This window comes from Zophobas morio, unplaced genomic scaffold (genome assembly GCF_036711695.1).
Source record: "Zophobas morio isolate AGI-343-1 ecotype UQ-CSIRO unplaced genomic scaffold, CSIRO_AGI_Zmor_V1 ptg000049l, whole genome shotgun sequence".
Lineage (NCBI taxonomy): Eukaryota > Metazoa > Arthropoda > Insecta > Coleoptera > Tenebrionidae > Zophobas > Zophobas morio.
Window position 1 is genome coordinate 2,873,124 of NW_026972154.1, and position 13,863 is coordinate 2,886,986.

General features: G+C 37.6%; 3 protein-coding genes across 5 annotated transcripts; 2 read left to right on the plus strand and 1 right to left on the minus strand.

Moving 5' to 3' along the window:
* The first annotated feature begins 3 nt into the window (after positions 1-3).
* LOC135142622 (cytochrome c oxidase assembly factor 7 homolog) lies at positions 4-1,420 on the plus strand. Of its 2 annotated transcripts, none has more exons than XM_064074365.1 (4): positions 4-172; positions 626-909; positions 959-1,196; positions 1,248-1,420. In XM_064074365.1, the coding sequence occupies exons 1-4, from the start codon at positions 82-84 to the stop codon at positions 1,355-1,357; spliced, it is 723 nt and encodes a 240-aa protein (XP_063930435.1). In that variant the 5' UTR covers positions 4-81; the 3' UTR covers positions 1,358-1,420. The 2 variants fall into 2 exon arrangements, with proteins under 2 accessions (XP_063930435.1, XP_063930434.1); XM_064074364.1 differs by lacking the exon at positions 4-172 and adding an exon at positions 339-529.
* A 32-nt stretch (positions 1,421-1,452) lies between these two features.
* On the plus strand, positions 1,453-4,020 carry LOC135142618 (nicastrin). The gene is made up of 6 exons (XM_064074358.1): positions 1,453-1,573; positions 1,682-1,780; positions 1,827-3,214; positions 3,262-3,411; positions 3,569-3,680; positions 3,734-4,020. Exons 1-6 carry the CDS (start codon positions 1,510-1,512, stop codon positions 3,955-3,957), a joined length of 2,037 nt encoding a protein of 678 aa, XP_063930428.1. The 5' UTR covers positions 1,453-1,509; the 3' UTR covers positions 3,958-4,020.
* LOC135142620 (testicular acid phosphatase homolog) lies at positions 3,951-13,825 on the minus strand. Of its 2 annotated transcripts, none has more exons than XM_064074361.1 (6): positions 13,736-13,825; positions 13,307-13,429; positions 13,153-13,251; positions 4,829-5,065; positions 4,593-4,778; positions 3,951-4,544 (listed from the first exon to the last, which is right to left on the minus strand). In XM_064074361.1, the coding sequence occupies exons 2-6, from the start codon at positions 13,427-13,429 to the stop codon at positions 4,023-4,025; spliced, it is 1,167 nt and encodes a 388-aa protein (XP_063930431.1). In that variant the 5' UTR covers positions 13,736-13,825; the 3' UTR covers positions 3,951-4,022. The 2 variants fall into 2 exon arrangements, with proteins under 2 accessions (XP_063930431.1, XP_063930430.1); XM_064074360.1 differs by lacking the exon at positions 13,736-13,825 and adding an exon at positions 13,577-13,719.
* Between the last annotated feature and the right edge of the window lie 38 nt (positions 13,826-13,863).

Consider the following 13,863-nt stretch of genomic DNA (forward strand, 5'->3'; position numbering starts at 1 on the left):
CAATGTAGGTGTCACAAGGTAGGTCTAACGTCAGTTTGTACATGCGGTTTTTTTTAACAAAATTACTTGTAATGTGTCGTTATGGATTATAATGAACCGGAGACAAAGGAATTTGTTAAGAGTCTTGGGATTAAGTACAGGATTGGGTGTTATCGAGAGAAAAGACCTGAAGGTAAGTGAATTAACCTCAATTTTATATTTTCAATATAGTGACCTTGTGGTTTAAATGAATACAAAAGAATGACTAAAGCATGAATCTGACCCTTTCAATATTGCAACCATTATTAAACATTATCCCAGTATCCAATATTTCAAGTTCATATGTATATGAGTAGATTTACTATTCACAGGCGTAGTTCACCTGACCCGAAATAGTTCAAACCATCACCTCGTTTCTCGTGACCAAAATTTTATTTATTTTGCGTAAAAATGGCCTACGATTTTAAAGACGAGGGCGAAGTTAAAGAGTTCATAAAAAATTTAGGCATAGAATACCGATTTGGTTGCTACAGCGAAAAAAAACCGGAAGGTATTGACATAACCTCACTTTCCAAATCGATATTTTACAAAATAACGCAAAATCAATTACCTGTAGGTTTAGCATTAACATCGTTCTAATCCGCAGTGTGTCACCTCCTGGCTGATTATTTAGAATCCATAGACAAGAACTACGAAAAAGCAGGCATTGTGTACAAAAACACCTGTGATGACTATAAATACGCCAAAAGCTGTTCAAAATATGCCACCTACGCCCTGCTCGGCAAAGGCTCGCAGAAGTCGGACTTTAAGGCAGCTTATAGTTATTTCGATAAGGGATGTGAGTTGGGGGACCCCACGTCGTGCTTCCACCAGGGCTTGCTTTTAATCACCAGAAACGAGCAACAGGGGATTGCGCAAAACCCCATTAAAGTATGTTAATTTAATTACGTGAAAATAGAATTACTAATAGTGGTTTAAGGGTATGTCGCTACTGGAAAAATCATGTCTGGCTGAACACAGCAACGCTTGTTACTACTTATCAGGGATGTACATTGCGGGGGTCAAAAGGCACCAGGATAAGTCTGAAAAAGACGCCAAACCTGAGGTTTTAGTGGCCACAGATATGAAAAAGGCGTTTCAGTTTGCTTTGAAGGGGTGTGAGTTGGGGAATATGTACAGCTGTGCTAATTTAAGCCAAATGTATGCGAAAGGCGATGGTTCGTATAGTTTCGGTTTTAAAACTGTCTATAAACATTAATTTTCAATAGGGGTGGAGAAAAATCCAGAACTTGCAGCCAAGTACCGAAAAATAGCCACCGACATGCAGGAGGATATTCAAGGGGGCAAAACACTGTCGTTCCAGGAGGGGCTGTCGTAATCTAGTCTGTGTATATAGTCCTAAGTGTATTCAAGTAGTAATAAATTTTCCAGTTTGTTTAAAGACTAGTGATTTTCGTTCATTTTCGTGTCGTTGGGTTGGCACCAGTGAACGCGATAATGAAGTGACAGATAAACATAACTCAATGAATCATGGATTTTACTCTAAAACCAGTATTTTTGTTAACGATTGTGTTACTATACGTAGCTATAAACGGTAAGCAAGTGAATTATTAACCAATTGCGTCCGCTAAATCGTTTATGTGAAACAAAAAACATTTTCGAAAAAAGTGAGGTTATGTTTAATTTTTATTTTAATTTCTAGTAAATGCAATCCGAACGAAAGACAAAATGTATGAAAACATTGACGCCTCGAAGGCTTGTTTTCGCCGCCTGAATGCCACTCATCAAATCGGGTGCACATGTAAGTAAATTGTCTCGCAGCCCCCTTGTTCTAACCCCACTTGTAGCTAAAAGGGGTGGTTCCACGGGCGTCATCCACTACTGTAGAAGCCAGTCAGACCTTGACTTCATCCTCAAGAATGGCACTGCGCCCCCTTACGTTCCCGTGATCCCCACGAACCTCTTCACAATGAGCAACGTCAACCGCTTGAAACAGTCGTCAAAAATATCCGGAGTCCTACTCTACGCGGGTGACGAAAACCCCGATTATTTCACCCACGAGCAGCAATGCCCCAACCCAGAATCAAGTCTCAAGGGTACTTGCAAAGCCAGCAGCGTGTGGAACCCGCACGGGACAGGTTTACTCTACCAAGACATTCCATTCCCGGTGTTTTTCGTCGAAAACGAGGAAACCATCAAGTTTGCCAAGGAGTGTTTCGACAAATACAACAACCACTCGTTTAGTACGCAAAGAGACAGGAGTTTGTGTTCGCTGCAGTTGACTTCGTTCATGTATGCGGCCACGAACAGTTCGACGTGTATTCGACGGTCGAATATGATCACGAACTTGAACCCTGTGAAATTTTGTGACCCGTTGGGCGACAATAATGCGTGGGCGTCGCTGTTTCCGCTGGTGAGGGGACCCAACTTGACGGAGCCCATTAGGGATGTTGGTTACATTGTGGTGGCGGCACGGATGGATGCGACTTCCATGTTTGATAAGACCGAGGGGGCGATTTCTCCGGTTACGGGTTTAGTGGCGTTGTTAGCCACTGCGAAGTATTTGAAGACAATTCTGCCAACTGATGAGAATTTCACGAAAAATGTGTTGTTTGTGGTTTTTAATGGAGAAACGTACGATTATATCGGGTCGCAGAGGTTCGTGTATGAGTTGCTAAAGGGGAATTTTCCTACCAAGTCCAAGGAGTTCCTACCAGAAATTAGAATGGACGACATTGACTTATTCATAGAGTTGAGTCAACTCAACAAAACTGAGACTGTCGTCGCTCACTACTTGAGTGGAACTAAACTTAAAGATTTTCTTTTGAAGTTGCGTACGAATAAAGGGGATTTGAGTTTTGACGAAGCTGAAGACAGTTTGCCGCCGGCGTCGGTACACACGTTTTTGAAAAACCGAACTAACCTTCCTAGTTTAGTGCTAGCAGATCATAGGGGTCCGTTTTTGAACCCGTTTTATAATTCCGTGTACGATAATGCCAGTAATTTGCATTACAAGTACCTGAATTTGACCAAAGATGATATTTCTCAAAGTGACAATATTCAAACACATGTACAGAAAGTGGCTACGATGCTTGCTAAAAGCTTGTATTTGGAAATTACTGCTAAGAGTTACCAAGGTCCTGAAGACGTAGCCGATTTACAATTTATCGATGAGTTGTTTCATTGTTATTTGGAGAACGCAAACTGTCGAGTTCATCAAGCAATACAAAAATTGGTGAGTGGGTTTGAGAACGTGGGGTTTGTCTGAAAGGGTTGTTCCAGGAGTTGAATACGCAACCAATATCGTTGTACATTGGTGTCGAAGTGGCCCCCAATTTCATCACTACTTTGATTGGTTTGACTTTGGGGTGGGTAACTGGGGACGTTACAGGACCAGGTAATAGAAACTGTACCAATGAACCAAAGAATTACGTAAGTACCAACTAGTTTTAGTGCGTTGACATAACCTCACTTTTGTTGTAATCGCAGTAGCGCGTTCTGACATGCGCAGTCAAAATTGACCTTGAATGAACCAATCAGAGTCGAGTTTTCTATAAATGTTACACGCGTTATGATACAAACTTTACAGGCCCTACGTTACTACAACATGTCCCGCAGTTTGGACGACCTTAATACGACCATGTGCTATCGTATCACGATGAATTTCACAGAGGCCGTGAGTCCAGCGTTCATAATTGACGGTAAGTTCGCCAGAGCCGGACTCAAGAATAAAAAAATAATAAAACTTGTGTAGGTTATGACTGGTCCTCTGGCCAGTACAGTACTTGGACTGAATCCATCTGGGGCGACATTAAACTGAGGGTCTTCCTCAAACCGTCCGCCGCCCACGAAAATATGACCATAGCCGTAGGATCAATGGTTTTTATTCTAGCCCTCCTACTCGTTTATTTCGTTAAATCCCGAGCCCACATTCTCTTCGCCCCACAATTACCCACACTAGCGCCGACTAGTTGTTAATGTGATAATTATTTTATTTATTATTTTTTTTTAATAAAATAAATTCTTAAAAATTGTTTAAAAGTTCATGGCCCGCCCGGTGGGGGCGGCACGAAGTCTGGATCATCCGACCTACACTCCGCTTCCCAGTCGTCAGGTACAACATTCGCGGTCAATTTAACTAAATTATCTAGTGGGCAAAATTCGTCACAGCCTGGTACTGTTAATCTATAAGGTTCCCTAGTGGTGGAGTTGCGCAGAAAAATTTCCAAGCCGTGTGTATTAGTGGCTTTATCTGTAGAAAACTCCAGTAAAATCGTTATTCCATAGTCGGGCAACTGCGGGTCCCACACGTCGAGTGTCCGTAAAATATTAACTATAGTGGAGTCGTGGCCCCCGTACAAGAACGCTTTGCGTTGAGGCGGCTTAATCGTCCCGTCGGCTTTGCTCCTCCAATCAGAGATGAGCTTCTTGAGCAAAACTCCACCCTTAAGCCGCTTAAGTTTGTCGCTGTAAGCGTTCAATACGAAGCTGAAAATAGTAGGCGGAACCATCTTTTCGGGGTAGTACGGTTTGATGAACTCAGGCAGTACTAAATCGTAGCCTTCCTGCATAAAACAATCTTAGTAACGTCGTTAATGACATTTAATACTCACTTCAGCTCTGAGGGTGCTGTAGACATCTTGGACGTCGTCAAAATTCGTCACTGTTTTACCAGTGACGTCGCTTATTTCTCGGAATAAGTCTTCGTGTTGTTTTAGTTTGGTTTGGATTTCGGGTGTTTTCATGACGCGTTCGAGTTCGAGGTGGTACTGGGCGCATGGTTTTCGTACTAGTAGTAACTGTTGGATTTAGGGTGGTTACGGTATTGGGTGATTTTTTTTAGACTCACGTGGTCTTGTGATAGGGGTTCGGAATGCACTGGGATTGGTTGCCAGGCTAGCGGGCCCCATTTTTGGTCGGTTTCGGGCGGCCATAAGCCGGCGTTGATTGCTTGGAGGCTGGTTTTGGTACGATCTACGTCTGTGGATTGGGTGTAGTACTCGTCCGGGGAGTAGTGAGGGCCCAGGAATTTGTCGTAGCGCTGGCGGAGGAATTTACCAAGGTTGTACATGTCCAGCTTTCCATGCTAGAGAAACACACAAATAAAAATGACACAAAGAATAAAAAAATCATCACTCTACACTGTTTCCACTTCAAAGAAAGGAAAAGGAGGCCGAAAGTTGAAAAATGCCGGCTAATAAAGAACATTATTTTGAAATAGTTGTCAAGTTCATGGTACATGAATGTATTGATTTCCTATTTGTTTTATAACGTTGCGAAAGAGACACTTCAATAGAAATATCTCTTACATAACGTGTATGACTATGACGCTTGCATTAAGAAACGCCACATTAATTCCATAGATGATGGGTAAGGATAATATTATGTAATGTGCCCCTGACTTTACTTACACGAAACTGTTTATCCACACAAGCTTGATTCTTATTACCACTAATGTAAGAATCTTTCATAATTTCGTGCCTATGTTTTTGAATAAAATTATTCATTGCTAAATAACTTATACATCGTAAGGAACCTTTCAAAAATCACACCATCGTGCATTTCTCAATGCCCTAAATAATACCGCACTTGATAATTGCATAATATTCAATTTAAATAATGGAGAACTGCAGCCTTAATTAGTAAAGTGAGGTAACCATGATGCTGCACAAACAAGTTTAAAATGCCAAAGTGTCGATTATCGTTAATGAATAGTTGATAGATAAATCAAAATTATATGCTACAAAGCATGTTAACCTGGGTAGAAACTGATGTTTAGTATAGCGATCAAATGATAGAAGGCTGATACCCTGGGGGAATATGTCCCAACTACCTATCAGGCAGTGTTGTTAAATAGTTAACTATAAGTAGTTAAAATGTATTTCAACTACAATTTTGGTAAATTTTTAACTACATTTTAATTACATTCTTGAACAGTCTTTTCTAAATTTTATTGGGTTTAAAAAAGAGCAGGTAATTTGTTGCTGCAAAAGTAACAGGTAATAAGGACAGGTACCTAAAAAAACTAACAGCGGCGCGAAATCGCATTTGAATAATTTGAATTAAAAAAAAAATCAATGAAAAAATCGGTAAACATAGGCAACCATGTGCACGTTAACGCCACAGTTTCCCCAACACGCGGAGCTAATTCTTGCGTTTTTTTCCGAGTGGAAATATGTGAATTTTCGACCGACACTAACAGGTGTAAATTCGTTTTATTGTTTGTAAATTCACAGTTCATGTTAGGAGTTTAATCGTTAACTAGTGCTAACACAATTTAACAATCAGGAATTTATTTTGATAAATCATTTGCTAGGAAATTTCATGAAGTTCACTGGGTCAGGATAACACCCTTTGTTTGTCTAATTATGAATAAGTTTCTTGATGCTAATACTTAAGTGTTACATTATAACATATTATATTTTGCGTTTTTTTGACTTAATATAGGTACATAGCCATCTTTTCACAACAAGAAACTTAAAACATGGTTAAAATGGTACATTTTTACAAAGAAATATGGATTTTGCAATTATGGGGAGGAGCTTAATTTCAAAATCGATATTTCCTTATACAAATTTTCCATTTTAAACATGCTTTAAGTTTCATGTTCTGAAAAGAAGTTTAGAGATTAAAATAAATAGAATATTATGTATACTAAGAAAACAAGGCAAAATATAAACCCCGCCCACCCACCCTATCTCAATCGTGATGATTTTTTTTTCGTCGTGAAGCAAGGGGGCGGAGCTTAACTGCACAGTACTTATTTCTTTACAAGAATATAAAAACATGTTTTTGAGTATCGTGTTGTTCAAAGAATATTATGTAGACTAATAAGAAAACAAGGCAAATTAAACTGGTGAAATCTGTCTGAATTGTGGTCAATTATTTTGAATCCTACGTATGCTGGATTTTAAATTTTGATTACGTCTCAACAGAAATTTGAAGAAATTCAATTTCCTTCTCAAATATCTGATTTTCTATGGAAAATATTTTATAAATTTTTGAAATAAATTTTACTAAATTAAATTTTAATTCCACCATTTTTATTCAAAAATTTAAAATACACTGCCAGACTGGATCAAGGCATAATTTAACATCATGTAAATTCTTTGGACATAAAATATTAAACTCATGTAATTTTGTTAGCTTTGTAATTTTTCACCTCATGCAATTTTTCTTTATATCACAATTTTAACGTCAGTATTTTTCTTTGTTGTATAATTTAAATTGAACGTAAATTTTCATTCTCTGCAGTTCCAAACCTCACGTAATTTTTGTCTGCACAAGTTTTACTTCACACCAGATGCTTTTTATAAATCTTTGCTAGTTTCTGTTTTGTAAATATTTTGTTGATTAATGCTTCTATTATATAATTGTCTGATGTCCAATCTTAATCTCAGATAAGAATTCTTTGCTGTTTAAAATTTCACGAGTATATGGCGAATTTAAGTGTTGTCTATCGCTCTTTTTGAAACTCTGACACTTGTTCAGTTGTAGTTCAATATCAAAGTCATAGAAATTGAACATTTAAATAAAATTGAGGTTAAATAACACAGAAACACGTAGCGGAAGCGGAGGGCGCGGTTCGTTGTCGAGCTGGCGGGATTTATCGCGCCATCTGCACAAAAGACGCAGGTCTTGCATAGAAGTCAGGGGCGTTACCTTACACAGAAAGTAAAAAATTATTTAACTACTTTTTAACTACTCTAACTATGTAGTCAACTTCTTTTTATTGAACGTATAGTTGAAATGTAGTTAAATACATTTGATACAAAGTAGTTGTAGTTGAAGTTAACTACTTATTTGAAAGTAGTTTTAACAACACTGCTATCAGGTTTGTTGTACAAGTACCTACTACAATGTTCTAATTAATATTTATTAGTAGTAGGACCTCACAGAATACGAGCCCTAACAACTAAATATTGGGACACAGACAATTTCTCAAAAAAATCCGATATACAGCCTGACTGGGGTTTATTGTGACAGATTTTAAGGGGTGATAGTTTGCATTATTTTGAGTAAAAAACCTTAATAACATTTACAGCTCAGACTTATTCCAAAAGAGTTATAGAATACACAAATTTCATAGCCCACCGGTTGAAAGCCGCTGGAATTCACCTGATATATTGAAATTTTTACAGTTGTTTTATTAGAAACCATGACAATAAATTCAATAATAAAATAATACTTCTGTTTGACAATTTGTCAAAGTATCTGTGAACATGTTTTAATAAATTTAAGATGGATGTCAATGGGTATTCACTTAGAGAATTAGCGGACATTCATTTAATTTATGGAGAGGCACGCGGAGTAGCCCGTGTGGCAGTGCGTTTGTATGGCACTCGTTTCCCTCACCGACGGTTACCCTCAAGAAGAATGTTTCAAGATCTGCACCAGCGACTCCAAGAAACGGGATCCTTGTTACCTAGAAGAGTCGAACGAGGTCCACAACGCCCTCAGCGAATTGTCAAGATTGAAGAAGAGGTGTTGGATGTTGTACATGATGATCCTGGAATTAGTACAAGATGCCTTGCCAAACGATTTAATGTGTCTCAATGGACCATTTGGAGAACACTACGAGAACAGTTGTTATATCCATACCATGTTCAGCGTGTACAAGCTCTATCTCCAGCTGATTATCAACCCCGTTTTGCATTTTGTAGTTGGTTTCTACGAAAGGTAGAAGAAAATCCAGACTTTCCTCGTATTATTTTGGCCTCAGACGAGGCAGGATTTACGCGTCGGGGAATTTTTAATTATCACAACGTTCACGTTTGGGCAGATGAAAATCCGCATGCCATAAGACAAACCCGTTTTCAGCAGGAGTTTTCAATTAATCTATGGGCCGGTATTGTAAACAATTATCTTATAGGACCTTTTGAACTACCCCCGCGGTTAACGGGTGCCATTTATTGGCGATTTTTAAGAAGAAATTTACAGGAATTGTTGGAAGAAGTGCCGCTACATATCCGGGAAAGTATGTGGTTTCTACATGATGGGGCGCCACCTCATTTTAGCCGTCTGGTACGACAGTTTTTAAATGTACAATTCCCTGAAAAATGGATCGGGCGAGGTGGGGCTCAGCATTGGCCTGCCAGATCTCCCGATTTGAATCCGCTAGATTTTTTCTTTTGGGGCCACATGAAGTCGTTGGTTTATACAGAAGAGATCAGAACAGAAGATCACCTCAGACAACGAATCCATGAAGCCACCAATATCATTCGCGGGGACCCGGAAATGCTCCAACGAGTGCAGGAGCAATGGATTCGTCGTGCCAATGCTTGTGTGAGAATGAATGGAGCTCATTTTGAGCATTTGCTTTAATAAGGTGTTTAAAAATAAATAAAATTACTAACAGTAGTATTTAATTTTTTCTACTTAGTAAAATTTAATATTACATAGTACAGTGGTTCTCAAACGGTGGAGACACATAAAGTTCTGACTTAACCATACGTTTTAGACCAAAATGTTATTAGGCTTTTAGAATCAAAATAATGCATATTGTAACCCTTTAAAATCTGGCACAATATACCCCAGTCACCCTGTATATTTTTGATATCATTCAATTCGTTTGAATTAAATGCAAATTTTGCATGGGCATCTATTTTGGCAGAGAGTGAAGTATTTTGCAAATTAATAAATTTTCTTAGAGCGCAAAAATTGTCACCTAAATAAAAAATGTGTCATTTTTGCTGACATTTAAATGTTGGGACACCCGAGAAAATTTGCTACGTATACCATCGAAATACAAACGTAGTAGCTGGTAAATGCTGCCATTCTTATAGGAATCCTAGCATTTCATGCTAGTGTTGGTTTTATTTAGAAAAATAGGTAGCGGTGGGCTAGTTTTAGTAAAAGTTCTGAAAATAATAATTTCGCAGTACTGCAGGGGAAAATCGACAAGAAAAAGTGACGATTTGTTCCAAATAGCTTAGTCGTCGATGGGAAACGTCGTAAAATATTACGCAGACAGAGGTACCATAGGAATAAAAGGTAAGATTCCCGGTAGGCCACCACTTGTGAAGCCGCGTGATCAACGACAACTGATGAAAATTTATAAAAGTGGACGACGGAGTACTTCAATAGAAATTACTACTTGCTGGAATAGCGATAACCAACTAAAGTTTTCAAGACAATATTGTCGCGAATGGATACACAAATCAGGCCTTGGTTTTTACATTGTATTTTAGGCTAAAGTCCGCTAAAGTAAAACCACAATTAAAAACTGCCCACAAGAAAAATATGTTAATATGGCCAAAATAAAAATTGGAGAAAAGTAATATCTAACGTTGAGTCCAAATTTGATGTGTGGGTGAGATAATAGTCGAAAAAGAATTATTGAAATAAAAAAAGAATTTTAATATGGATTATCTCAAACAAACAGTCAAGTTTGCAAGCGGAAAATGGTTTGGGGGTGCATGTCTATTAACGGAATTTAAAGACCAGTTAACAACTTTCATGGAAGGGAAATTACAAATGCAAACAAATATTAAGAAACTTTGTAAAAAAATATTAACAATTACTGAAGCAGTCTATCCTGTTGATATTTATATTTTTCAACAGGATGATGCTTCAAGTTACACACCTACAACACTTATTACAAAGAATAATAATATAAATGTTTGCCCTGACCATCGAATAGCCCAGATCCTAATCTAGTAGAGACGATATGGCCTGAAATAAAAAAATATTTAGGAAATCATCCATGACAAGCGATCGTCAATCCTCTACAGGAAATTTAGCGAATGTAGGATACGGTAACAACTCCTGTGTATTGCAGAAAATTAGTTGACAGTATGATGGCAAAAATTCCTGCAGTTATTAAGACAAAAGGAGATGTGACCAGTTACTGAATTTGCTGTCCCAATATTTACGTGTCACAAAATGTTACGTTTTTTTAGAGTTTTATGGCACTGTTTGAATTAGAAATCAGTTTTTGTTGTGCTGTAAACATTAACAGTTTTAAAAAATGAATTAATTTTAAAATTTTAATTATCTAAAATAAATTACATTTTTGTTAAAAAGTTTGGTGATTTTTTTATAAAAATTTTTTGTCGTCCCAATATTTAGTTGTTAGGGCTTGTATAATCGTCGAATTCTAACCTAAAATTTAATCGTAGGTACTGTTATTAAGCACGAATTAAATTCACTACTGAGAATTTAAAAATCGTCCAGGAAAAGACTACTTAATTTTATCGCGAATACTCAATTCAGGGAACTGTTTTGCTGCGTTTTAATTATATTATCAGCCCGTGTTATCACTCCTCGACTTCCTGTGTCCTTACACCTTTAAAAAAAATTGTGAGTCATTAATAATCACCATAGCCAGTCTTATCAACCTGAAAGCAATGCTATAGCATTTGCATAGTACCTGTTGTTTGAACTACCTATTGTTTCTTCTTCTTTGGACTGCATTTTCTGTATGATTTTAATAAGCACTTAACAATTTTTCAATATCTTTAATTTCTAAAAAGTATGTCAGGATGGGAGCTACTGTATCGAAATATTATATTTAGGTATAGTATATTATATTATATTATCTACAGTGCAGACACTTTATATTTTAAGACATTGTACTTACTTAATAATTCTCTCTAGCTCTTTTACTCATTACTTGACTGAAATACCTAGGTTCTCGTTTCCAGTGGGCACCCCACTATTAAATCTGACTGAACAATTTTCCGGTGATATTGGTATGTCTTTTGGTATTGAGAAATGTAAGACCCAAGCAATCAGAAAAGGCGTCCAACACCAAGTACCACACCCAGAATAACGAAATAATCGAAGCCCAAGAATGAAATGAAATGATACATACAAATATCTGGGTTTCTGTCAATCCTCCCACATCAATCATACCAAAACGAAAACACAGTTGAAAGATCAATACCTAACGAGATAATAATAATAATTTATTTGCCCAACGTTGATCCAGATACAGTAGATTATTATTCAATCAACACGTTTCTTAGGCGTGCTCATGCCAAAATTGACAACTGTGAACTGACGTACTAGCATGGATGTCATCAATAATTCAGAATTGCCAAAACAAAAATTTGCTTCAATTTATTAATAGTTACCCGGTATTAGCAGAACTTCGACTTAAAAAATGAGCAAAAAGGGGAGTGACACATCAGATGTTAGCAGAAAAGGAATAGAGAAGATGAAATAAACTTCTCAAGACGCAAGAAAACGATGAGAACACCAACCAAGAGTCAAAAAACAACACAACGAGGAGTTGATCAGTTGATTATCATCATACAAAATTTAATTGAAGATAGCATGCGTTGCCATTTTCATGTGAATGTTTATCGACAAGACCGGATTTACAAACCTAGTCGACGCGTCCTTTGCAGGAATGGAAGTAAGCCCCAGGAATATGAGTGCGGGTTGTGGCTGTAGTTAGGACTAATTGACGTTCACAACTTATCTGTGAGTTCATGGTGAAAGAACACTTTCGTTTTTTTTGAGTATTGGTAACAATGGGAATGTTTTGAATTGGTACTTGTGTCATTCACAGCTCAAATGATTGTTGCTAATTGACCGTAATGACACCTTGTAAATATATTGTGATTCATGTATACTTTAGAAGTATAAGATGGTAGGTAACCGTAATGATTAAATTGTTATTGTGTTTTTATTTATTTTGCGTTATCAGTAACCTTGCTGTTGTGGTCCAACCCCACATAATAAGGTCATAAAATTTTACTGGATACACAACGTTCTGAGTATTGTGAATTCGCAGCTCTTGAAAAATCGACAATTTCATGAGAGAGGTTGAGATTTGCGGTCAGTGACTCCAACTATTATTTATGTAGCTTAAAACGTGTAACAGAAAACCTGTCGACTTTAATGTCTGCTTTTTGTAATTATTATTTAAATTCATAAAGATATGAAAAACAAGTACCTATCTGCTTGGGTATTTCCCTAAATCTCGGCCTTGGAGAACAACCTACATCTGACGCTGAATTAAATTTTAATCCATTTATACTACTCATAAACGTATGCAATTGTTAATGTTGACGTGGGCTTAGGCAAAAATGTTTGTTTCTCTCTTTTTACAATTGTGAATAATTTTTTATCAAGATTTCACCCAAGTGATCGTCGTTATGAGAGGAAACAGCAGCATATGTTGTGTACTATTGTTAAATTTTTGGATAATAATTTGCTACTTACGTTGGTCAGTTGCCCCCACCCCACTGGGAACAAAGTCTCATTGATGTAAGGATCGTTAGGATATGTATCAGCCGGCGTCCTTGCCCCGTGTCGCAAAATCTAAAAACCATTAACTCACAATGCATACATAACTATTTCTTTATTGTCACAATACCACATGTAACAATTGAAGCTCTTTGGGTTCACCATTTACGCCCGGATAGACCACAAGCCCAATAATCGCGAGGAAAATGGCGGTAATAACCCCCATGACACCAACTACTGTTCGTTTTTCCATCTAGAAAGAATCCAGTCGTAATTAACCCCCCCACTTTTAAATAAAATCCCGAAGAAAAAAATCAGACTTGTTCGCGTCATTATGCCGCAAGTAAGTTTATCGTATCGGGGTCAAGGGAAGCAATCGCTGTTTGTCTGGGATGCTTACTCTATTATGATTATGACAATGACACTACTCACAACACACACACTAATTTCAACCGTCAACAACTTTCTCCGACACTACACTGTTAACCGGTCCGGCTATCACAGCCTTGAAAAGCGGAGCACCTGAAGTCCATAAATGGACTTAATTATAGACACTTACCTTGATAAGACAAGCGCGTGTAACAATTACATTCACGCATTCATTTTTTCAGAATACAGCAACGATCCTCTGCGACCCTCGCTTTTCCGCAAAAAACAAAACGTTATGGCAGTGCCCAACTCGGCAGG